Source organism: Patiria miniata, unplaced genomic scaffold, assembly GCF_015706575.1.
Source record: "Patiria miniata isolate m_02_andy unplaced genomic scaffold, ASM1570657v1 HiC_scaffold_28, whole genome shotgun sequence".
In the NCBI taxonomy this organism is placed as follows: Eukaryota; Metazoa; Echinodermata; class Asteroidea; order Valvatida; family Asterinidae; genus Patiria; species Patiria miniata.
This window is the reverse complement of record NW_024037067.1, coordinates 1,445,501-1,471,031: the sequence shown is the minus strand read 5'-3', so window position 1 is coordinate 1,471,031 and position 25,531 is coordinate 1,445,501. Positions and strand designations below refer to the sequence as shown.

At 41.0% G+C, this 25,531-nt stretch overlaps 1 protein-coding gene across 3 annotated transcripts in view; it reads right to left on the bottom strand.

The window, feature by feature from the left end:
- The window catches only part of LOC119734740 (fibrillin-2-like), a 110,206-nt gene extending 88,018 nt beyond the window's left edge, over nt 1-22,188 (bottom strand). For 2 of the 3 annotated variants that reach the window (XM_038208281.1, XM_038208283.1), the window contains exons 1-12: nt 16,030-16,303; nt 15,285-15,560; nt 14,422-14,700; nt 13,011-13,277; nt 11,527-11,802; nt 9,594-9,845; nt 8,454-8,717; nt 7,002-7,256; nt 3,235-3,380; nt 2,222-2,357; nt 1,321-1,623; nt 742-855 (exon numbers count right to left, since the gene is read on the bottom strand). In XM_038208281.1, the coding sequence (XP_038064209.1) occupies nt 742-855; nt 1,321-1,623; nt 2,222-2,357; nt 3,235-3,380; nt 7,002-7,256; nt 8,454-8,717; nt 9,594-9,845; nt 11,527-11,802; nt 13,011-13,277; nt 14,422-14,536 (2,128 nt within the window). In that variant the 5' untranslated portion in view covers nt 14,537-14,700; nt 15,285-15,560; nt 16,030-16,303. Of the gene's footprint in view, nt 1-741; nt 856-1,320; nt 1,624-2,221; nt 2,358-3,234; nt 3,381-7,001; nt 7,257-8,453; nt 8,718-9,593; nt 9,846-11,526; nt 11,803-13,010; nt 13,278-14,421; nt 14,701-15,284; nt 15,561-16,029; nt 16,309-22,104 lie in introns of those variants that run through there. The other variant, XM_038208282.1, reaches the window with a different exon arrangement.
- Between the last annotated feature and the right edge of the window lie 3,343 nt (nt 22,189-25,531).

Sequence of the window (25,531 nt, the reverse complement as noted above, 5' to 3'; positions counted from 1 at the left end):
CAATTTAAACGCAATGACCCTGAAACCTGTTTTGTCCAAAAAAGAGCAGGTTAGTGTGTATTCTGACTATTAACAACAAATTCAAAATCACACAGAATACTTGTTTCAACAACTGTCAACAACTGTAGTACACAAAATCTTTATTAACAACCCTGGTTAGGCAAACAATATGATTTATAAAATCCACTTTCTTAAAAGAAAGGCCTTCAAAAGGACTTTGTTGAATATTTTTCAACTTTTATACTGAGGTTTTATTGCCGGTGATGTTTGAAGACAATTGTAACAACGATTTTTGAGAATCCCATCTTTGGACGAAAGAGGGTTTAGGGTCATTGTGTTTAAATGGTGATATTGTTTGAACGGATTGAGCAATTTCAGTAATATTTTTCTTCTGAAAGGAGCTTATAAAATTGGCTTTCTGGACACTATTATGTCTGGTGCTACATATTTTTTTCAAAATATGTAATATAATTTTTGGGGTTTGGGTTCCGTTTTTTTTTTATTCACCCTGTATATGATATTTGTAGTCATTATTACATAACTAAATGTGGGCCATTTTTCTCTTATTCACACTGTTGTGTTGCTAGACAATTTGTGATTTAAACCCCCCGCCTCCCAAAAAAAAATTGCAGGGAGTAAAACTTAAGTATAACACGGACAGTACACTTGCAATAGCGGTACAGGATACACAGCCTAAGCAGATGAAGCGAAAAAGAGCAAAGAAAGTATGGCCAATCTTACCTCGTAGGGTTTCACAGTTCAGTCCAGTGTACTCCGGGGTGCATGCACAGACGAAGCCAATAGCTGGATCTATCGAACACACGCCGCCGTTCAAACATGTGTTTGCATCACAGACTGTAGACCAAGATCAAATGTTACGTTAAGATTGGTATAAAGGTTTGTACAATTAATCTCATTTCTATATTTTTAATTTTTTTTCATAACCAAAGATTTATGTGTTTTCATTACGTCACTTTTGTATTTGTTTTTGTTTTAGGAATTGAGATTGTGAAAGGGTGAGCATTGGTGGCAGATCTCGTACAATGAGTATGTGTGTGTGAGAAGTGGGCATGATGGATGTCAATTCCTGTGAACAGTGACCAAAGTAGAAACAGTAACAGACTGAAAGGGAAGCAACACAGCGTCCGTGGGCCAGAGGCTGGAGTGACTTGGTGAGCTGTCATTGATGACAAGACTAATGGTCTTTGCTTGAATTTTGTCCCAGACACGGATGGTGGAGTTTGGGGCATTGGATCTTGTTTCATTTTAGGGTGGCCAAATTTGACCCTTCTCAGCACACTTGTTTTCAAATCAACTTGCCAGGGTTGATGATCGTTGTGAATCCGCCCGAGGGCGTGATGTCCCCTGGGGCACTGATCAGCTCCTGGTTGGGTCCGATGGAGGAAAAGATTTGTACAGTGTGTTGCTGGTTCTCGTTGAATGCCGGCAACGTGAAGGTTTGCTCCCCGAAGCCCAGTATTTGCTCCTGTAGATTGGTGCTGCCGTATGGCCCGTAGCGGATTATGTAGTTTTCTGCAGCCCCATTTGTGGGCGGGAACCAGTTCAGGGTGACTGTCTTGTCTGGGTTCTGCTCCATGAGCGTCAGGCTGGGCGGTTCGGGAACTGTGAGCAAAAAAGGAAAAACAATTAGTGTTCTACTTTCTTTTCACACTTAGCAGTTTTATGAAATAGTTTGTGAACTGTTCAGTAATCTATTCTGTACTCTCACATGCACCCATTTGTACTCCATATAAGGAGTTGTTTATGACTTTTTGCGAGATGGACATTCCATAATATAGTCAGAGGGGTGTTTCATAAAACACAAAGTAAATTTGCATCCAGACTCCAACCGGTCTAAACAGTGTGTTAAAACTAGCCAAGCACACATTTATTCCCTTATTAAATTTTTGGCAAACAGTTGGGGCAACGTCTGATTATAATCTCTAGGAAGAAGACCCTGGTATTGTATAAAATCATGAAATCTACAAGATCTGGGCCAAATTATACAATTATATTCACTTTAGCACAAAAAATGGGACATTTTAAGCTTACTTCACCCATTGGCATGAGCACGTTTTTTTTTAAAACTAGATAGGTTCTATCCTTGCATAGTGAGCATGTTAAAACTGAGACCTGGAAGTGTCGAATTCAATTGTTAGTGGAATTTGAAAATTAGGCCCTAATAACCAGAAGGAATTTGTTTTTTACATAGACAACGAACCTGTGGACTGTTGGGCGCTGGCAACAACTGATGGGATTCCCCCAATGACTCCAGAGACTTCCACGGAATAGTCGGTTCCTGGTGTCAAGCCTGGTACAACCTGGCCTGGGTTGGCTCCTGCTGGTACAGTGAACGTCTGCTCAAACAACCACAGGGGAAAAAAACAAGTAAAATTCATCAATTGGAAGTCGCAGAAAGGGCTCACAGTAGCATACACCACTTTTAAACCTGACAGTTGAGGATCATTATGTGCCCCAGGCACAAGTACCCCTTCAATGGTCAGATAAGGAGAGAGACCTAGACTGGTTGCCAGTCCATCCACTGCGTATTTCCAATGATCCAAAGTTATAGGGGGTGGGGATTAGTCTGGGAGACCATCGCAAGTTAAATTCAAATGTATTCGCGCGCCTGATGCTCACATGAAAACGAACAGCTTTGGCACATTCAGGAAGTCATGCGTACTTCAAGCACGAACCAGTAAATTTCATTTGATCAATAACTTTGATTTCATCTTGGTTGGTATATTTTAACATAAACTAAATTTCTTTATTACTGTTTTTGAAATCTGCAACCTCCAAAAAATTGTTTTATTTTAGGCTGCTCATGAGCACCCTGCGAGTCAACTGGTCCCATCAATTCTGACGGATACAGAAACATATCTAGTCTACCCAGAAAGAAAAGAATTGTTGTCAAGCTGCAAATAATTTATGCAGAGTATTTATCCAACAAGTAAACATGGGCCTTTTCTTTTTATTCAATAGGCTTATCTCATTCAAAAGTGGAAAATTCAGATGTATTATACACACACAACAATTTAAAAAAATAGATCAAAAGCATTTGACGCCTTGACAATAAAAAACTCATTATTCACAAACATATTTCACACTTAAGATGCATGCATGTCCAAAATTGAAAAATATTTTTCAAAAATGCCCTATCCTTGTTGCTTCATTTTGCCAACTTCAACAACACATCAACTCTTGCCAATAGTCATAATTAGAATAATAACTAACATGCTTCTCATTGCTATCTCCTGCATTTGTCAATGTCAAAATGTAGTTTTCAAAGCCGGCAAGGGCGTTGTGTTGCCAGGCAACGTCCATCGTCGTTGTGGTGACAGGAGTGGTGCTCAATTGGTAATCAAACGCCACAGCAGGAGCTGTAAAACAAAAACAAAATAATTCTTAATTTCCTTTAGTGTTTTTTCAATACCTTCTTTCCCCCAAAAGAAACTTATGCTCCTTGTTCTAACTCCTTTGCACTGTCTAATTTTAGCACACATTAAAAAAAAAATCTTTGAGTTAGGAGAGAATGCAAAATAAAACAGGCAGTAAATTGAGGTTTACCTTGAGGTTTTACGACAATCAGGACTCAACCTCGCGTAAACATTTGTTTAATTTTGCCATTTTTCCTTTAGTATCCCTGTGATTTTGTTAATTTGGAATTTTTTTCCAAAACAACTTCAAAGAATACGATGTTCTTTAACGAATAAATTGTGGTTCTTTTTTTTTTTAGTATTTACAGTCATGTGGTTGCTAAGGCATAGCAACTGCCGTTATTATAGCAGAGCAGTGAAATGCATGCACCACAAAAAACCACGGCCTTTTGAACGTTGTGTTTCTCAGAAAATATGCTCAGTACAATTGAAATGTTTAATTATAACGGAAGAAGAAATTTTAAACTTCATGTCAGTGAAAAAATTGCCGTCATCGATGCAGAAACATTAATACTGGTTACTGGTGTAGCTGACATTTAAGTCTGGAAGAAATCGTTCAAAAACTTCCCCAAATCTATTTACTTATATCAATTTCTAGCAATTTCTCCAAATTGTTATTTCACGAGTAGGTGAACACATATCATCTAAGTGTATTCCGAATTTCAGCTTAATCTGTTGTTGCAAACACTAGTGTTACAACTAGAACTATCTCCATGGACAATTTCGACGAGGATTTTCAGCAAAGCGCCTTAGGCGCTACGGTTGACCGATTTTGGCCAAGCAACACAATAACGTATGGTAAATTAGCATATTCATTAGCGTCACTCGGCGTGTTTTTGCCCGAGTCTCGGTATCGACCAATGGAAGCCAGCAAAAAGGGTGATATCTATCAATTAATAACTCGTGAAGGAGGCTTTTCTCCAAATTTTTACTGCACACCATAATGAATAGGAACCTTATTAATATTTGTGAGGCTTGAAAAGATTGACAGATATTGCAAACACCAGTGTTACAACTTTCAAAAATGCACGTAGCCAGGCCTATTTTCCAATTTCAACAAAAGTAATGAGCATGTCACAACGATTTTTAGCACATACTTGGATCATTATAAGGGAAATAAATCCTGAAAGTTGCATGAAGATACGGTCTCCCAAACTGGAGAAATTAATTTTCAAAGATTTCACCCACCAACGTCAGCATGTCTGTGTACATGTAGTTTCATTCAAAATAAAGTGTTACGTAACCTTTAGAAATCGCCCTTCGCAACCACATGACTGTTTAAAGGCAATTCCTAAAAAAAAAGCTTTGTATGTTGCGCTTGTTCACACTTGAGCTGAATTTAGACTTGGCCCGAGTTGGGTGCTGCTGTATAGTCAGGCAGATTGGTGCACAATATGATGGACTTGTTCATTTGATGATAAAAACATGCAATTTGGTACGCAGTCAGAGTATGTCATGGAAAAGATATTTGGCTGTAGGGCCATTGCAGATTTGTCCTTTGAAAAAAATATCACAGACTAACATGCCATGGCCGCCATTTTGACAATTTTCAAAGGACAAATCTGCGATGGCCCTATTATAGCCAAATGTCTTTCCCATGACATACTCTGACTGTGTGCCAAATTCCATCATGCCTGTATCATCAAACTGAACAATCTTATCACCAATCTGCTGTACTAGTATGCATACACTCACACACACTGAATTGGTACATGTGGTGATATGGCACTTGTTGCACTTAGGGTACAATATTGATGATGGACTTCGAGGCTGCGTTGTGATGGCAGTGTGTGTTGTACATATAATCTTAAGTCTGACTGGAGTCAAGTCTAAGTCTAACTGGAGTCAAGTATTAATTCAAAAGCTCAATTGGAAAAAATGATAACTTAGCGTGGACCGCTTTGTTTTTTCCATTTATCGTCTCCTTGGAAAGTCCATAACTTTTGTATCAATTCAAATGATAAATTCAAATTTAAAATTTATTTTCTAGGGTGCCACACCCACACAGTCGTGGACCATTTATAATCATTTTTTGGGGGGCATGACCGACATGTATCATTTCACAAAGTCTCCTGAGTTGTAGATGAATTTTACCAATTAAGTCAGTCACGTAGTATCATAGACTATCCATTCTCAAAGCTATTGGCAAGCAAGTCAAAACAACTGTGACTTAAAGGTAGAGTCCATCATTTGTAATTTGTGCATTTTGTTCGTTTGAAGCAACAAAAGAGTTCAAAATCTAATGAAGGATACTAAGCAACTAACCTGATGAAGTTTCAGCTAAGCTTCAGCTGTACATTCCGAGAAAAACAGCATTCTAAGATCTCAATTTCAAATCAAAAGTTGCTGAATCATGTTTTGAATTGTTTTGAATTGCAACTATACGTGACGTCGCGCACTGATCCGACGAATTATAACAACCGCGCGCGCGCGTGTGCGTCGTTCGAATACTTGTGCGCGCTTCGCTAAATAACAAAACGAACTACTAATTTAAATTTTCCTACGGTGCTTCTTAAGAATCACCGTTGGAAATGCCTTCTTTCGTTGATTACTTCAAAATGACAGCTTCCCAGAAAGAATAATTTCACAGGGAGTTTAGTCTCCTTACTATCTTTCAACCAAGTTAGTTTTTCAACAATAATTACGCCAGTTACTTTTCGGATGGCTGCAAATGATGGACTCTACCTTTAAAGGCATTCCTCTGTCACCTGTTCCTCCTCTGATACATGTCACCGTTGTGATTTGACTTGTGACTGACTTGCCACAGACCCATGACTTGACTTGGGACAGACTCATGATTTGACTTGCCACTGACTCGTGATCGACTGAATCTCAACTTGTACTTGACTTGTGACTTATGACTTGACTTGTGATGGACTTGATTAAAGCACCGAAAAAAAACCCTCAGAATTCTGTTTCACACATGCAGAGTTAATTTCCAAAACAAGACACATCCATTTGAAGAAAAACAAAAGTTACAAATTTGCACAGTTATGAAACTTTTAAAACCGGCCTCAGGCCGACCTTGCGACGACACAAATCAGTCGGCGACTGACTTTTCAGGATCAAGCTGCACCTGAGGTACGACCGTCGGAAACAAATCAGTCGCCGATTTTTTGCAACCTGAGTGTAACTGCGACGATATTAAGATGATCGGCATCAGCCGGTGCTAAAAAAAATCAACAGTCGCAAGAGTAGAAAAATTTCAACTTCTGCGACGTGTTCCGCAACCATTACACGATTTCTCAGTTTCACCTGAGCACTATTTTTCTGCTTGATGACGACGGTTTTGTCATGGCGCAAGCAAATCGTGGGTCGACCTGAGGCCGGCTTCATGAATATAAACAATATAACAGCTGTTTCTAAACTTCATTTTCAATGTATGTATTCTGAAATTGTATTCAACTATATAACAGCCATCAAAACTATCTTTGGGCAGCCAGGAGAGGGCCAGGTTCTAAAAGGCAACAAAATGGCATTTATCACGTTTTGGAAATAAAATCTTTAGTTACTAATGTTCTGATCTTTATGATGGTGAGCCAAAAAAACAGAACCAGGACTTACTAGTTGTGGCAGTGTCAGTGCCCAGCAGGAAGGTACCCGCGCCACCAGTGTTGATGCCTGTCACCACCGTGCTGTACTCAGTGCTAGGCTGGAGACCGGTGAAAGTGTGGGACAGCATTGCTGGGTCGTTAACGACGATTTCTTCATGGATGGTTCCATCATTACGGACCAGGAGAATGTGGTAGCCTGCACCCTCGTAGCGGTCGTAGTTGAGCTGCAGCGAACTGGACGTGGCTCCACTAAGGTTCACATTATCTGGAAGAAGAAATAGTGCAAAGTTGTGTAGGGCAATTCCATGAGAATGTGGACATGGATGAGAAATGGAAAACTTGTATCTCCAAAATTATACAAGCACCATAATCTCAAATGTGGTATCAAATTAAAGAGGACAACAAGACCTTTCATTTGAGTGATGTGCCAGTGAGATGGAATATGATTAAGTGTATTTTTGTCCCAAAAAAATGCTATTTTGCCTAAAATTATGGTAGTCAGTTTGGCACTTGTTTTTATATGAAAAAGTGTTATTGTGAGTTTTTGTTTTGTTAGGAAGAGAAAGGGTTCATATTTAATGTCAAAAGAGTTTTTTGTTTGATTATTAGTTTCTTAAATTTATACCTTGTACCAAATATGGGCGGACACACTGCAATGTGAGTTACCATAACATGAGTAACCAAAATAAATCCTTCTGGAGATTTTATGAATGATAATTAATTATAATGGTAGAATACTTCTTACGCCCTCATGATGTCAGGGCACTAAAAAGATTTTTCCATCAGTGCGCTCGCAGCAAGAGGAAATTTCAAATGCAAGGTATTTAATATTTCAGTCTCTTTCTTGTGTTACATGACTTACCAATACAAAAATTACTGCCAAACCAATAGAAGTTCATCTGTTGGGCCTTTTTCAGTTGATAGTTTGCTCACTTAATTTCAAGAGACCTTCTGTGAGAAAAACCAACCCTAACTGCTTTGACTTTTGGAATAAGAGCACAGAGTTGATGGAAGACCATCCCCCTCCAAATGCAACATAATTACCATGGAACTGCCCTTTAGTAAAGTGTTTTTTATTCCCCCCCCCCCCGTTTTTTTTATTTGTACAGCTCTAAGTGGGAAAAGGAGGCTATAGGGCTGTCCTGAATATACTGAATATTCAAATATTCAAATAGCAATTTGCTGGTTAGTTTATTCGAAAATTAAATAAAAAGTATGCACGTACACGTAAACACAAGTTATTTTAATCGTAAAGTTACGATGCTTTATTGTCAGATGCCACTTTTTTGTCAATTACAGTTTATTGTTCCCATCCTTTTAGCAGGTTCAAGTCCTTGACAATTATAGCAATAGGCCTACTGCAAAACACTCCAGCGGCCCATAATATCGGCCCAGCAAATAAATTTAAACTGGTGCGCTTTGCGTACAAAAAAAGAAATTAGTACATACAAACTTCACTTACAATTCGACACTGGGTAGCCAGGCTGGCTGACCTGGGTACCACTGGTGGAGTACACAAAGATATTCTGGCCGTTGTCAACCACTGGCGCAGTGAACGTTGTCTGGCCTAACGTCAGGTCTTGGCTCACAACCTGCCCGTCTGCTCCGACGTAGGAGACACGGTATCCCTCGTAGATGTTGGTAGGAGTGTTTGGAGGCGGGCTCCAGGTCAAGACAGTGTCAGTGGCCGTGGTAGCCACTTGGATATTGGTTGGCGGTAACGGAACTGCATGGAGAAAATCAAGTTTTGAATTAGTGACGGATATCCGTGTTTAATGTTATAATGATGGAAAATGAACATTTAATAAAGGGTTTTGCCATACATCAACATAAAACCCCATTTCCTTAGAACTCGTCAAAATGACAAAAAAAACACATTTGTTTGATGCTACCCGCTGCGCACGTTCTGTACCAACCAGCTAACCCCAGCAAGCTCTGTGGTCGAGTGTTAAGACGTCTGCACTAGTAAGCAGGAGGTTATGGGTTCGAGTCCCACTCAAGTAATCTTGTGAATTTTCTCACAAGCTCACTGACAGCAATGAGCATACAGTGCTTTATACGAGGGATACATCGGTGAAAGACAAAATTGACCGTGTTAATATGTTTACACACCATTTAAACTTTGCAACATTTAGCCAGTTTTCAAAGGTAATCCCTGCCCAAGTATGCGTGTGTCACCTAAGGATAACAGGGGCAGATCCAGGAATTTTAGCAGGGGGGGAAAGGTTTCATCAGCAATAAATTCTGAAATGAAAACAGGTTTCTTTCTCCGGACACTTGGCCTCCGAAAATCAATAGATGGGAGGGGTAGGGAGGGGGAGGGCTGGCTCGTACCATACTATCAATGGGGGCGCTGTTCAAACCAACGATTATTAACACTATATTACAGAGTAGTGTACAAATACCCCCTAACCAAGCCAACATAGGGCTAGATAGCTCAGTTGGTAGAGCACCAGAGCGGCAATCCAGTGGGTGCAGGTTCAAACCCCGCTCCATTCAATTTCTTTGTTCAACTTTGAAACACTTATTTTAATGCACCTAGTCAGTTCCCTTTATGGTTCATTTAACAACGATGAAAGAAAACATTTGGAGAGTCACCTACTTGTTGTTTCGGCCACCATGCCACCAGGGATGTCCACGCCATTGAGGTGAGCTGTCAGACCGATGGTGTAATGCTGGCCAGGGGTCAGTCCCATGAAGGCATGGTTGACAGTCTGGGAGTCAGCAATGGTGACTTCCTGGGTGCTACCGTCCCCTAGGTTGGTCAGTAGTAAGGTGTAGGTGGCACCGTCAATCTGTTCCCAGGCTGTTTGGATCAGGTCGGTCGTCACTGCCTGGGTAGCGATGGAAGTACCTGAAGAAGGGAATAAAATCAACCACGATTTTCGTTTTGGTGAACCAGTTAAAGATGCGTTCCCCAAACTTTTACATTTTCAATGTTTCATCTCAGACAATTTAGTTGTTGTTTTTTTCAATTGCTATTTTCCTAGAAATATAAAAGTTATTCACTTTGAATGAGACATTGAACAAAAATTCCACCGTAAGTCCTGGTTATTGAATTATTTGTTCACAATTCAAATTACAAGCTGCTAGACAGAAACCCAGCTCCCACAGGGCGCCACTTTCAGAGGGTTTCAGAAGCCCATAATTGTTCCGTTAAAACAATACGTACAACATATTTTAAAAAGTAGGAGAAAAATATTCATTTTTTTGAAAAGCATGCAACTTGAATATGTGGTTTATATATTAAGTACAAATTCATTGCCCACATTTCATGGCTAGCTTTTTATGTTTATCACATTTTACTATACCTCATACATATTCATGATCGAGAGCCGAACTCTCACTGGTCAAATCACCATCACGTGCCAGATGTTATTCTTGCTGTTTACCAAACGCGCGCGCAAGGATTCACGCACATTGTAAATATGCATGCGTAGTAGACTGTTGCATGGGTTACCCATGCGACAGTCTACTACGCATGCGCTTTACAGAGCAATCGAGGAACTGTCGCACGGGTGCAGTACGCACGCGCGAACATCGCCCAGGAGAGATGCATGGTTGCACGGTACGGTTCGCGTAAATGTTAATTTCCAGAGCTCAACTGTTATGCCGTACTGGAGAAAATGTATATACCGTGTAAAGATGTCTCCTGTACAAAAGAAAGTTGGACACATTGCAAACAACTATTTTTACAACTGTAGTAACTGTATTATATTGCAAACGAACCGAACTAGTAATTGAAGTTGAGCAACAATATTCTTTTGGTGAGCTGTACAAGTTTCCGCGAATTTTGTTTTAGGTCCATGTAATAAAAAAAAAAATTGGCAACTGAATATGTATGAGGTATAGTAAAACAAATATAACATGGTTTATTTCGGGTGGACAGTCGATATTAGCTCCCCTCGGTATTGGAAGTTGACAAACTAGTTCCCTCGGCTTTGCCTCAGGAACTAGTTTGTCGGGGAGCCAATATCGACTGTCCACCCTCAAACCATGTTATATTTGTATAATATTTCAGTATACTTGTTGAACTTGAAACAGGATGCATCTACAACAGTGTTGTGGAATGGGGCAAGGGAAGAATCTAGTATCCACACGCCACTTCTTTGGTTGTGTACAAAGTCTGTGAAGAGTCGAGTGCATTTTCAAAGTATTTTCAAACAAAATTGGAAATGTTTCCCAGTCCCAGATTCATGTTTTTGCAATGTTTGCAATAACTGACCTTCATTGAGATAATATATGAAATGCACTGCAAGATACCTCTGTCGAAGTTCTGCAGCTTACTACTTGAGTTTCTGATGGAGATTATACAAAGTATTTTTATTACAGAATTAATGTAACTTAATAACAGAAGTAACAATGATTTCAGGTAATACATTGAAAAATTGCTGATTTATCATCATTTCATTCGGGTCTCTCAGATATGGGCTACAATAAGAAGCACATTATACAATTTCACAATTAATGTTTCTGTTGCAACCAAACAATTAATGTGTCTGACAAGTATTCAGTTAAAAGGAACTTCCACCTACTTGTGCTTGCTGGGTCAGCCAAGGCGCCCACTACAACCCGCGCTCCCCCAACAACTGCATCTACCCCAACTTCATACGTGAGCCCGGCTGGCAACCCAGTTATCGTATACGGTGCCGCGGCGCTGGCAATGTCTACGGGGATCAGGTTGGTGTACGATCCGTCCTGGCTGATAACGTTGACTAGGTATCTCTCCGCAGTGCCAGTAAGGGCAGTGTTCCATGAGACCGTCATGGTGTGCGCGGTGGCACTGTTTAACTGCACATTCGGGGGTGTTTCTGAAAAGAAAGCGGACAGTTTTTGTTTGAATAAAATGCTAGTATAAGCCCCTCAAGTATAGACTAATTCGCCAACAGCCATTTTCTGCGGTGGCACCAGGCTCGCGCGATCTATGCTCAGGTAATACACATGCACTCCGGGCAGGGCTCGTTCAACCAATAGGGTTACCAAGGTACACGCGCGCCTCGTCTTTAAGAACATGTGTGGCTTGCACCCGGGCACAAAACACTGCAGAAATGGCTTCTAATTTTGTTCAGCGAATTACAACTATGTATCATTATGTTTAACAATTAATCATTATTTCTGTATCGATTCACAATCAAATGGCAATTTGGTTTGCAAAGTCATTTTCCTGGAAGGAGTTTTGATTTCAGATAAAGGATGCCTTCATCCTCACAAGTTGTTTTGATGAATCTAGCCAAAATTGTAATCCAACAGTTGGCACAATGATCGAGAACAAAAGTTCATGACCACGAAACAAACTTTGCTATTCCGAACATACCTTTCGTCTAAAGTTTATGAAAAAATTTACTCAGCATTGGCTTCCAAAAATTGCTATAAGAGGCTCCTCTACCAAATAATCTTTTGTGAACAGCACTGTGTTTGTATACAGTGTTATACGTCGGTGAAGAACAAAAAACCTTATATTGATTGTGTTTGTAGTCGTTTTAACTATAATTGTCGAAAATGACCAAGTTAGACAAAAAAATATATAGAATATATGTCGCTCGCTCTGTTTAATAACATAGGTATAAATGTCACATAATTTGCATACACTATACACCAGTTATTTCTATTTTAATAGAAAAACCAGAAAATTCAGTAGTCCACCACTGATCAAAGTGATTTAAGCATTGATGAATATCCTTTGAATGCAATGGACGAAAATTTGCAAAGGAAAACAGCATTCTCATTCCAGAAAAAGACTTGATTCATTCCTCATGTATACAAACATGAAATCTGACAGGAGAAATAATGTCTCAGTCTTGATTCAAATTAAACCTCTCATTTGAGTGTGAAAGCCTGTGTGTAATCTCTGAATAACTTCAGATATCAAGGATGATTTCAGTAATCATTTTTTTCCAGATGAGTGAAAGAACGTGCTCGTTTATTACAAATGTGCTTTATCAAATTTAATTGTTTTTAAGGGAAAAAACTCATTAATCCCGGTCACTTTCTTTCTGGCTCACAGTGTATGGGTACTTACTTGTGATACCAGTCGCCACGCCAGCAAACTTGCTCTCCCCATTGACGATTTCATCCAGGACCAATTCGTAGCTCATTCCTTCGGCAAGACCCACCAGAGTGAAAGAGCTCTCTGTGGGCGGGATGTCATTGACGACTACCGCGTTGCCGGCGTTGTCCAAGACGGTTATTCGGTAGCTCTGTAGTCCCTGTGTTGTGCTGGGAGTCCAAGTTAGATGCATGCCATGGTCCGTGATCGCCTCGAGTTGCGGATTTAGTCCAGTTGCAGCTGCAAACAGAGAAGATATCAAAAATTATAACGCATCATTTAGAAAATGACAGAAAGTAAAGGTAGGATTTCTATTTAGTGTGCTTTTGCAAAGTAAAGGCTGGTTCCACAGGCGTCGCAAGGGGGGTGGGACAGGGGGGATGATTGCAACCCTCCCCCACCAGAAAAGCAAAAAAAAAGGAGAATAAAAACCAAGGAAATAAAAGGAAAAAGAGGTGTGAAGTCATATTTGATATTAATTTAATACACATTTAATGGCGTCTTCTGGGGTGTCAATGGGGATGGGGTGGGCAAATGTCCCCTACCCACCCTAAAAATAAAAGATAAATTGAGAATATGCTAGTGAAAGTACAAGGAATTTGGGGGGGGGGGAGAAATGTGCTTTGCCCCTCCCCTAGAAAAAATCCTGGCGACGCCCATGGCTGGTTCATTGTCACTGCAAAGGAGAATGCTTCCTAGGATTTGTGTCTTCACAGCAAGTATCCATTGTGTGAATTCACAAAAGTTTAACAAATTTTGTCTCCAGCCATTTTTGCTTGGACTGTCGGTAATACCAATAAAATTTGGCACTAGATCCCAATAATCTCCAAACATAGCTCAGGCATGTGCTTCAGTTTGAACATACATGTAGTATGCAACTGTGCATGAGAAATGCTCAACTTTTCTTGGGTCCCACTATCAAAGTTTCCTAAGCTGGATTTGATACATTATGTTGATAGCACCAGAGTTGTACGACTTGTGACTCAGACTCAGACTCCAGTCTGCCTCGAGTCCCATTTTCCATGACTCGAACTCGAGTCACAATGACAAAAGACTTCGATTCGGATTTGGACTCAGATTCGACCCTGCGGACTCGGGATTCAACCAAAATTACCAGAAATCACTTTTTTTCCAATATATATAGTACTTTTTAGTTAAAGGTGACTCATGACTCGGGTACGGACTTGACTTTTGTGACTCGTGACTTGGACTAGGACTGGACCTGCATGACTCTGACTGATACTCTGACTCGATGTTTGGTGACTCAAATACAAGTCTGGATAGCATCCTTTATCACCGTGGTAGATTGACTCCGCTTAATGTTAGGGGCTGGATACATATTCAGGTTCAAAATCAAAAATCCTAGGAGGCATCCGGCACTGACCTGGTAACACTGGAGTGATAACGGCGGAGTCGCTCTTAATATCAATGTTTCCCGTGTTCACAACATTCTTCAGAGTGTAACTATAAGTCACCCCATTCTCCAGGTTGTCCAACATGACCCCTGTGGTTCCCGGCGCGTAGGTGTAGACCCTGGGCTGACCCCCTTGAGGTGTGATGATTATCTCATAGTAGCCCACAGGGGCTTGGGCTGCGTCCCAGGTCAGGGTTCCTGTGGTGCTGCTCGTCCTGTGCAGGATGCCATTAGATGGCGGGTACGGCACTAAAAGAGGGAACAAATTGGGAGAGGTTGAAGTTAGAAATAGACCATCAGACTTGATGTACTCTCCTTGCGTTGATGGAATTAAAAAAATTAGAAAAAGGCTTTTTAAAATGAGAGGCTATTTGAGGAGCATGCAGTAGGCACGGAGGGTGAGGCTGGGGTATTAGTCCAACATTACTTGTTTTGGAGTTGTGGGCACCACATGCCACTTGTACAATACAGTTTTGTTGGTGACAAGAACCTTGTCAAGACACTTGAATCCCCCAAACTTTGTCTAAACCTTCCTCGCGATAAAAATTCCCAAAAATACAGCCCTTGACACTGCTGCTCTCATAATTGTGCTCTTTGCATGGAGCATGTGTATTCATGGTCTCTGACTCATGTGCAATGGTACCCTCGCAGGGATCAGGTATGTTGTGTTCTTAGGCAAGACACTTTATGGCAATTGTCACACTTCAACTGGAGGTATTAATGGATGCTTGTTGGACAGAGAGCAGGTTACATGTATCTTGAACTGCTGCATGACAAGTGATCTCTTGGATTGGTGAGACACACCACATTGATATTAACATATCTCACTTTACCAGTGTAAGTATTTTCAGCAATGTTAACTTCCACCGGCAGGCCATCTTGTAGAACCGCATCCACTCTCACCGTGTACTCCTCGGCCACGTTCAGCCCCGGGAAGGTGTGTGTCGCACCAGCCACTGCGTCAACCGTGGCTTGAGCAATGGTTGTACCTGCAGGCTGCTGCAGGCTGATCAGATACTGCCCAACATTGTCAGCAGGATTGGGTGCGTCGGCCCAGCTGATGGTAATAGATTCGTGCGTGGGTACAGCAAGTACGGCATGGGGCAACTCTAGAAGAGAGAAAATTATTATGGCACTTAAGGAATGCTGAGGATAGCAAATTAAAACAAGTGACTTAATTCAATTAATACACTTTGCAATATGTGGGCACCATCTTTTTACGTGGGCGCACCCTTCAAAGAGGACACTATCAGACAATAGGTGGCGCTCTTATTAAAGACGTTCGTGTGACGTTACAAAGGGGCACTTGTGAAAAAAGGCCGATCCTGAAAAAAAGGTCGTTCATGAAAAAGGCCTAGCAAATTTCAAAAATGACTAGCGAATTCCCCCCCCCCCTTCCTCCGGATACGCCACTGGCACTCCAGACTCCATAAGAACCAGTTTATAAAAATGGGTCTGGGAAATAGACAAGGCAATGTAAGAAGCTCTTGAATGTCCACACTCACCTATAGCCACAAAGCACTCGATTTGGATGGTGATAAAATGAATGGGGGAAAAGGAAAAAAGAAGATCACTTACGAATGTTGTAATTAACTGCGGGTAATGCCGTCAGGGCCGAGCTCGTACTCCTAGTGGTGCCTTTCACTGTGTGAAATGAGTACGCCGCCACGCCATCAGCGACCAAATACCTGAAGGACGTCTCGGTCTTAGGGATGAGATCGCTTCCCACTTCGACCCCATTCGCATCATAGTAAACGGCCTCATAGTTATCAAAGTCTCCTGCAGTGGCCTGCCATTTGAACTCCACCACCAGGCTGCCGAGGAATTGGATGGTCACCCCGGTAGGAATGGGTGGCGCTGCATTGGGGTAGGGGGGGGGGAGACAGAGAGAAGGGAACACCAAAATTACTACTTTGTATTGCCAATGGGGCCCATGCAATGTAAAAAATTTTCATGTAATTCTTGAAACTACACGAGTCCCATGTAAAAAACTGCCAATTATCGGGATTTTTCAAGTGTACTAGAACCTTATTGGTTTAAATGCTAATGTAATTTTCCATATTTTCCAAAAGCGTGATGTCATTTCAGCATCAAAATTTGCAAGAATTTCGATGTTTTGCTGTTGTAAATGTTCTTTGCTTTGGCTATGCATTGTTGTGTCAGTACATGGCAGTAGGCCAATCAGCAAACTGTCCTCACATGTTTTCAAAGAGCAATTTTTTTGGCTCACAATTTGAACACAAAACCCCTATTTATCTGAACAGTGTTTGCTTGAAATGACATCATAGCAACAGCGCACTCAGTTGTCTGGAAAGCATGAAAAATTGTAAATGTTTAAAGAAGTGCACTTTTCATACATTTAAGAGAATAAAGTAGCAACAAATGTGTTTCTTAGGAATATTCATCTAAGTACAACCTCTAATGCAACTGCTGCGTTCTTGGGTGGAATGCAGAACACCACCGACTCCGAGTTTGACCTTAATTGACCGTCACTTAAAGGGAATTTATACAACATTTGCAAACTTCAAAAACAAAACCACCAAATTGTTATAAAATACCTTATATTACTGAACTGTTACTGAATGATACTTGATAGTCTGAAGCATCCTGTAAAATCATGGCACCTGGTGTATTGGCATTTTCAAGGAAAGTGGTCTTTTGTACCAATTTCCAACGCTGGTTGGCCGACCAGCATTGGAAAAAATACTGGCTTTTTTTCAAATACTGCCTCACAATTCACCATATTTAGTTTGTCCAGAAAGAATTATGCAACCTGATGCTACTTCGGCAGTTGTGTACAAAGTCTATGGCAAGTCAAGAATTTTTTTAAAAGTATTTCCTAACAAAACACGTTTACCATTTGCTATACATGCTATAGGCACTCCATACTTTATTGCAACCTTTGACCTTGTGATGAATACTGGGTAATTGTGTTGTTATAACTAAGATGGCGGATTGTCTGCAATCACGAATGAATAAACAATCAATCTAAATCTGATAAGAATTAAAGATCCTTTCGTATCCAAATTCAACAGTAACCTTGCCCGTTACAATTTGGCTTAGTCGGCAGGATTTGTCAAAGGTCTTCGTGATATTAGGACCGGAAAATTGAACATTTACGGTTCGTGTTTTTTGCTATATCCATGTGCTGTCAGTCATCATCCACATTGACAGAGAACTGTAGCGATTGTAGCGATAAACCCAATTATCGTAGTGAACCAGAAACTGTTAGGCTACTAATTGAACGTCTGTGCTGTTGTCAGGAAGACTAATTGAGCCATTCTGTTGTCGTAGCTATGGATAAATCATCTCAATCGATTTACCGCCGACCACATTGGCCGACTTTGTGAACTAAACCATATTGATGTGACCGCCATCAAAACCAAACCAGAACGCATAACTTGTCTCACCAAATTGCCACACATGATAGGAGAGTTTCCTCCTGCCAAACCGAGTGAAGAGACCCTTGATCTGCTCAAGATAATTCAGCAACTTGAGGCAAATCGGCGCCATTCAGACACTCGCTAGTGCTGTTGCTGAATCTGCCAAAACGCCTCCTGTCGTGAATGTGGGCCCCAAATTACCTGACTTTCACAAGCTAGGGACTGATGATGATGTGGCATGTTACCTGAGTACCTTTGAGCGTCTGGCAACGGTTGCCAAAAACCCCAAAGAGCAGTGGCCCTGCCTATAGGAACCCTATCTCACCGGCAAAGCCCAGAAAGCATTCCACTCCTTGAGCGATACCGATAAACAGGACTATGACAAGATCGTGGAGGTCATCCACAATCACTTCTTCTCGACTCCCGAGGCGTATCGGCTGCAATACAAGACGGATGTGAAAAAAATCGGATGAGATATTCGAAGAGTTCGCTCAGAGGAACTTCAACAAATGGGTTTAGCTATCAAAAGAAAAACTGAAAAATGCAGACACCAAACGAACATTCAACCTCGTCTTGACAGATCAATTCCTGTCTGTCATAGGGGATGAACAACTTCGTCTGAAACTGAGGGAGAAAAAGTTCGCCTCGCTGATGGAAACAGCCAAGACAGCCGATGAACTCATCCTTTATTGCCGATCAAACAATCTCCAGTCGCCTACCTGACCCCAACCGAAACCGGACTTACCGCCATCCACCACTACTGGCTGTACTGAACCATCCTTGTCGCAACCCGTACAACATTGTGTCCTACAAGTGCAACCAAATTGGACACAAGGCTGTAGGTGGTGCCCCCACGCCAGTGCCAAGTGCATTTGAGCATAACCCCACTCATGCTGAACAGTTCCAGCAATACTTGCGCCCTGCGTGTCATAAGAGACACAGTGACAGCCTGAGAGAACCCCTGAGGCGAATGGAGTTCCGGGCCCTGATATCTGCTCCAACCCCATTCTAGCCCACAAGCGTTCCCGTGATTATTGGTGATGATGGTGAGATGATATCTTCCGATGTTGACACTGCTAATACACTCAATGAGTATCCGTCTTCACAGATGAGGACATGAACAAGATACCAGATCCTACCAAGGTCTTCACAGGGAGTGTTGTTGAGGAACTTACTGAAGTTGATATTTCATCTGACTTGGTGTTCAACAAACGCAGCAGGTTGAAATCGGGGAAAGCTCCTGGAGAGGATTGCATCTACTCAACTGTTCTCAAAGAAGTAGCAATGGAAGTCAGTTATCCTCTCAGCATTATCTTCAACGAGAGCCTCAAAAATTCTGAAGTGCCATGCGACTAGAAGAATGCCAATGTAGCCCCGTTGTTTAAAAAGGGTTCCAGAAGTTGTAAATCCAATCATAGACCAGTAGCCTGACATCACAATTGAGTAAGGTTATGGAGTCTATATTAAGAGATGCCATCATCGACCATCTTAATGAGTTCAAGTTGATCAACGAGTCTCAGCATGGGTTCACAAACGGTCGATCATGTCTCACTAATCTGTTGGTATTTTTGGAGGAAGTAACAAAGTACGTAGATGAATGCTACCTGGTTGATATTCTTTACCTTGACTTCAGTAAGGCGTTTGGCAAGGTCCCTCACGTTCATCTTGTCAAGAAGATCCAATGTCCTGAAATGGATTGAAGCATGGTTGTCTGACCATCAACAGCGAGTGATAATCAACGGTTGTAGCTCCGACTGGAGTAGAGTAAAAAGTGGGTTACCACAGGGCTCTGTCCTAGGGCCAACACTGTTCATCAGCTACATCAATGACATCGACGAGAAAGTTGACAGTCACTTGTTAAAGTTTGCAAATGACACAAACGTTTATCTTAAGGTTTCATCTGCAATGGATGCCAACAACCTGCAAGAGGATCTCAATATCATGCATCACTGGTCTTCGCAGAGTGGCAGAAGTTGTTCAATGCTGAGAAATGTAAATGTCTTCATGTCGGGCACCAAAATCTACAGATCAACTACTTTCATGGGGGGTGATCCAATCCAGTCTACATCACAAGAAAACAAGGGCGGATCCAGGGGGGGGCCAAAGGGGGCCATGGCCCCCCCCAAAAACGAAACCAATTTTTTTTTTTTTTTAATGTGACATCGCAATAAAGGCAGGCAATGAGTACACCACCATCTTTTCCTCAAAAAAAATTGGTTAAAGTGGTCAGAAATTGCCTCAGATCGCACCACAGAGCATCTAGAATCCAAAATTTTTTCGGGGCCCTCACGGGCCCCGAACCCCACGCCGTAATTTTTGAGACCCACTTTTTTGGGGGGACCAAATTTTGTTTTTGCCCCCCCCCCCCAAATTGTGTTCTGGATCCGCCCTTGCAAGAAAAGGACCTAGGAGTTATAATTCATCAGTCTCTTAGTGTCAGCAAGCAAGTTGGAGCAGCAGCTTCTAAAGCCCATCAAGTCCTTGATTTGGTCAAGCGTACCTTCTCATACAAGCATCATACTGAAGTTATACAAGTCACTCATCTGGCCCCATTTGGAGTATTGCATGCAGGCATGGAGACCGTACTAACAGAAAGATGTAGATGTCCTGGAAAGAGTTCAGCGTCGCTTCACAAAGATAATTCCAGAGCTCCAACTCTTACTGTATGAACAGAGGCTGGACAGGCTGGGTCTCACAAACCTTGAGACTTGTCGTGTCAGAGGAGATCTGATCGAGGTCTTCAAAATTGCGAAGCGACTAAGGGCATGCGATTTCTTCTCATTCAGCAACTCTACAACTAAGGGACATCAATTCAAAATCTACAAACAGCTCTCTCGTCTCGACATCCGGAGATTCAGCTTTTCTCAGAGAATCATCGACAGATGGAACAGTTTGCCTCCTGAGGCTGTCTTGCAGTGAAAACAGTCAATAGTTTCAAGGACCAGTTGGGACGAATCCTTCGACATAGAAAGGGAGCATGTATGAGCCAGCGAGTAGCAGGCTCCCTGTTCCGTCGCCCTCCACATCCCGGCGAGGATGCGTGGTGAAGTGGAGGACACAGGTAAATACAGGTAAATAAAGGTGAGGAACAACAGGAAGAACACAGTTGGCCAGTGTCATGTTGCCGTCTGAAACAGTTGTCTCCCATGTCGACATTTAACTGTGCCCGAGAGACTGTGATCATCAGTGTTAAAACTTTGGTTCATATGTTGTTCTCACTGCGCTGGAATTTGTTGAGGCCCAAAAATTCAGGTTTTGTTGGTAAAACCCCAAAACAAACAAACGTCACGGAAAATCGAAGGTTGGATTCTGTCACCTGTAATTCAAGTGAAGTTAACCTGCATTCATAATTTCATCATTTTTTGATACAGAGATTGTTTCGATTTATCAAGATTTGGTTCATGTCAAAATGTAATTTGGATAAAATGTAAATGTGTAAAAATGATCACAACTCTAAAATTCCCATCCCACAGACTGAGTGACTGGACTTTGGAGGGGAGAGTGTAGCGGACCACATACGTGTACACATTTATCATTTGCTATACATGCTATAGGTGCTCCATACTTTTATTGTAACCTTTGACCTTGTGATGAATCCTCGGTAATTGTGTTGTTATGACTAAGATGGCGGATTGTCTCCAATCACAAATGAATAGGCCTAAACGATCAATCTAAATCTGGCAAGATCCTTTCGTATCTCAAGTTCCTGTTTAGACAAATTCAACAGTAACCTTGTCCATGTAATACGTACAGTTTCTCAGTCCCAGATAATGTCTTATCATCATTTTTGCAATGACTGACCTTCATTGAAGATATACAATTTGTACATGTATGAAGAAAAAAAGGAAAGACTTCCTTGACATGCTTGAGGAGTTCTGAAGAGGATAACCACCAAGTAGTTTCTTTTCTTGACCCTCCATAGACTTTCTACACAACCGCTTAAACATCTGGCAATATCCTCGACCCTTCATAATCTGCACAGGTAACTCTTGCAACGCACGCGCGTTGTCACACACAAATTGAAGGTGATACTGATAGTGCGTAGAAATAGGACCGCGTAGCTTTAGGAGACTGACAGTGACACTTGACAGGGATACACTTCTTTCCGAAAAGACTTTGAAACTCTTTGTTGACTCTCCATAGACTTTGTACATAACCAACGAAGTGGCGTCTGGATACTACATTCTTTCCGCACTGTTTCCGAACAAGAATTCAGTACATGCATGGCGAACGTGAATGAGTAAAAAGTTTCAAGTCTTCCCAATCTTACCAAACCTCGAAGCACCGCATGCAGCCTTTTAAAAATGGCCGCGTTTTCATGAACCATGACCTCATCAACTGTTTAGACTTTTTTCAAGACTGAGCTCTTAACATTTTTTCAAAAACCAATCAAAGTTACAAACAGAACGATTGTTTTCTTTGCATCTGATAACAATCATGGTAGAGATTGACGAAATGTTTGTCTGTGCATGCTCTCACTGGTCTGCAATTAAAGTTCAGGGAGTAAAAACCCAGAAAGGTGACTGACGAACAAGTAGCAGTTGAAGGTAGGCAAAACTTCGAACCAGACCGGAGCCGGCGAGTTGAAGTTGCTCAATCTACCCGTGCCCTTCAAAATATTCGATTTAATTCTCCGGCCTAACCAACTTTCCATTTGATTACTTAAACGGGAAAAGGTAGGCCTACTTTTTCTAATTTTGACGTTTTCAACCTGATGAAAACTTACGAACGCTTTCTGTTTCAGTGGGCCCCAAAAAATACGCCTGGATAGTGGGTCCGCAAACAATTAGAACTTTGTGAATTAAAAACATTTTCGATGTATAATATTCAAAAGCTAAATCGTTTTAATCGCCAAAAAAAAATCATGAAAAGAAACACATAAACGTTTTATGCCGCAGCATGCTGCTGCCACAAAAGCAATCGTCTCCCCGTAGGCCTAATTTCGGGTACCAACTTGAAAGAATGTAGGCCTACAGGTATTTGACTACCATATGCGTTTAGGCGGAGTCAGACAGCGATTTTTGTTTGTATCGCTGAGCTAAGCACGTACACGTTATTTTATGCATTCATTTTGTTACTAAATTGAAACCTTTACAAAGAAAACCCCTCTGAGATAGGCCTATAACCGCAACGCATACGGTCGATGCACGGGATATCACATGAGAGGAAAGAACTTATAAGCCTAAGTCGACCTTAAGATTCTTCCCGATGATGGTCAGAACTTATTGATTGAAACGTCGACGTTTTCAATCAATCTCTTTTTAGCAGCTATAGTCGTTCTCTTCATGTAAAGTCTCAACTAACATTGTAGGCCTATAATGGGCCTACCTACCTTGTGCTGATGTAGATTGCATCACCGACGCCAATACAGCCACCGCTACCAGAAAAGTTCTCGCCATTTTGGTAAAGTATTCCATCTTCGCGGAGATCCGACCTGAAACAGTTTATATCACAGCTGCGCTTCCCGTTGATCCAACGTCTTATTGAGACGACAAAATTCGTGTTCGCAAGTTACAATCAATATTGTGTCCTTACTCTGAAATTTGTCTATTTTATAATTTATCCGCTGGTAAACGACGTCACTAACTGGACAAGGGTTGTTGCTGAAACTTTTTGTTACATCCTTTTTCGATGTTCCAGTCAAGACGGTCGCAGAGGCTGCTGTATTTGAGGCGTTTCAAAACCAACTCCACAGGTTGCGAAACGCGATAATGATGCGATTACAACACTTTAAATGCTGTGACGAAATTTAGTTTCTGCAGTATATGACCTCCAAGGATCAACGTCAACGGGGTATAAACTCTTTGTTAGTCCACAGATAAAGACAATACAGGATAATAATTCCACGAGCCGTCGCTTTTTCTTTCTTAATCTGCGTCGTCTTCACGCTGAGTTTGTATACTTCAAGATTTTGCAACTCAACTTCCGCTTGATTAAGAAAAAAGACAGAATCTGTATTAGTATAGAGATAAAAGGGACAATTCTCTCAAAGATTCAGTGTTGGTTATCACCCGAAATCGTGTGGAAAAAAATATATGTCGTTTCCCCCAAGAATTTGAAGGAACTTTCGTGAAGAACTTTGATTTTAATTTCGTTTCTCATTTTGCCAAATTGGTCATTCATCGGTTTTCCTTGTTATATGCTAGATCCGTATTAAGGTAAACATGAACAACAGCGCTATCGATACTCAAATACGACACCAAAAGAAAAAAATGATTGAACATAAAACTTGATGTTTTTTGTTCATGAATAATATTATGAGAAATTAAAAGGCTTTTGTGCGACGTTTGATAAATCACCTAATTGGTGTTCAATTTAATTGGGAGTCAGTGCCTTTGATAATTGAAATTGTTTCGCAATTCATCCATGTAAACCCATTCAATGAAAAGTTCCAAAATAACAAAAATAGATGCAAATCAAACGGAATAGGTATCTTCACAATGTCGCAGTAAGGCATACTGTATTTTCCGTGCTCTCCAATATTAAATTTGTATGAAAAATCGCAAAATCTGCAAGGCTCTTAAAAACTTTATTTTTTGGGTTGCCCTTGTGCCTCTATGCAAAAAAAGATACAAATAGGCCAAATTGTTGAGCCACACATAATTCGAAATCCTAAAATGACTATTCATAATTAAACGTAAGTTGGATTTTTCGTTTAATGTCTCATCTTAAAAGTGAACAACGTTTGTATTACAGCATTTTAATAAATCTGTATTGCTGGGCGACCCGAAAATAGCAAGGAATTTTAGGGAATTGATTTCAGTAATTTTGTGGTAGTAAGTACTCACCTGAACGATGCATACAACGATATTCCTCTCATTTGTGTGGTCGTCTTTGGCAAAGTAATATGCCTAAACAGTTCACGGGCACTTAAAATTCTTTTTCTATAATATTGATCAGATGTCGCCCTAATTTCAGGCGTGGTCCCTCGGCCACGCAAAACAATAGCGACACTCGGTACCAACGCGTGTTTATCGATCGCGTTATTGTTACAGAAACAATTGAATGGGTGTGATCGCTTCATTGTCTGGGCCTCGATTTGCAAGGGGAAAATCAGCGCAAGGTCAAACGTGGGAACGTGCAAATCGGGAGCAGATTAATGACGTATGAATGATTTATGTTATTAAAAAAAAAAAATCTGGTTCTTTTTCGTGGGTACGGCGTCATTCGAAATGCTTAATCATAGTGCCCCCAATGTCCCCCCCCCCCCCCACGTATTCCCTGTAATAAAAACAACATCATTGACGGACTCGCGCAATAATAATTCCTAAAAAAAAAAAAAAACAATAGCACGCTGAAGCTATGTTTTGGTATGTGTGTTCCAACACCTTTTCTGGTTTTGTGCTGTAACGAATTTCCATATTCGTGAGCGAAACAATGATGTCATCTTGGGGAAGAAGTTTCAACGTATACATCAGCATCACAAATTGCGAGAAACAATGAAATAATTAAGTGCATGAAAAATCACTGAGCAACTTGACTAAGACGTCTTCTCAATGAGGTATATTTTGAATCATAATTTGTACAATCCTTAATTGTGTACCTTTAAGGTATTAAACAACATTTGCAAACATTCAAAAAAACTATCAAATTATTGCGAAACCTCACTTGGCTGTTAGTGAATAATAGTCCCAAGCATCCTGTGAAATCATGGCACCTGGTATGCTGTCATTTTCAAGAAAAGTGGATTTTTTGTA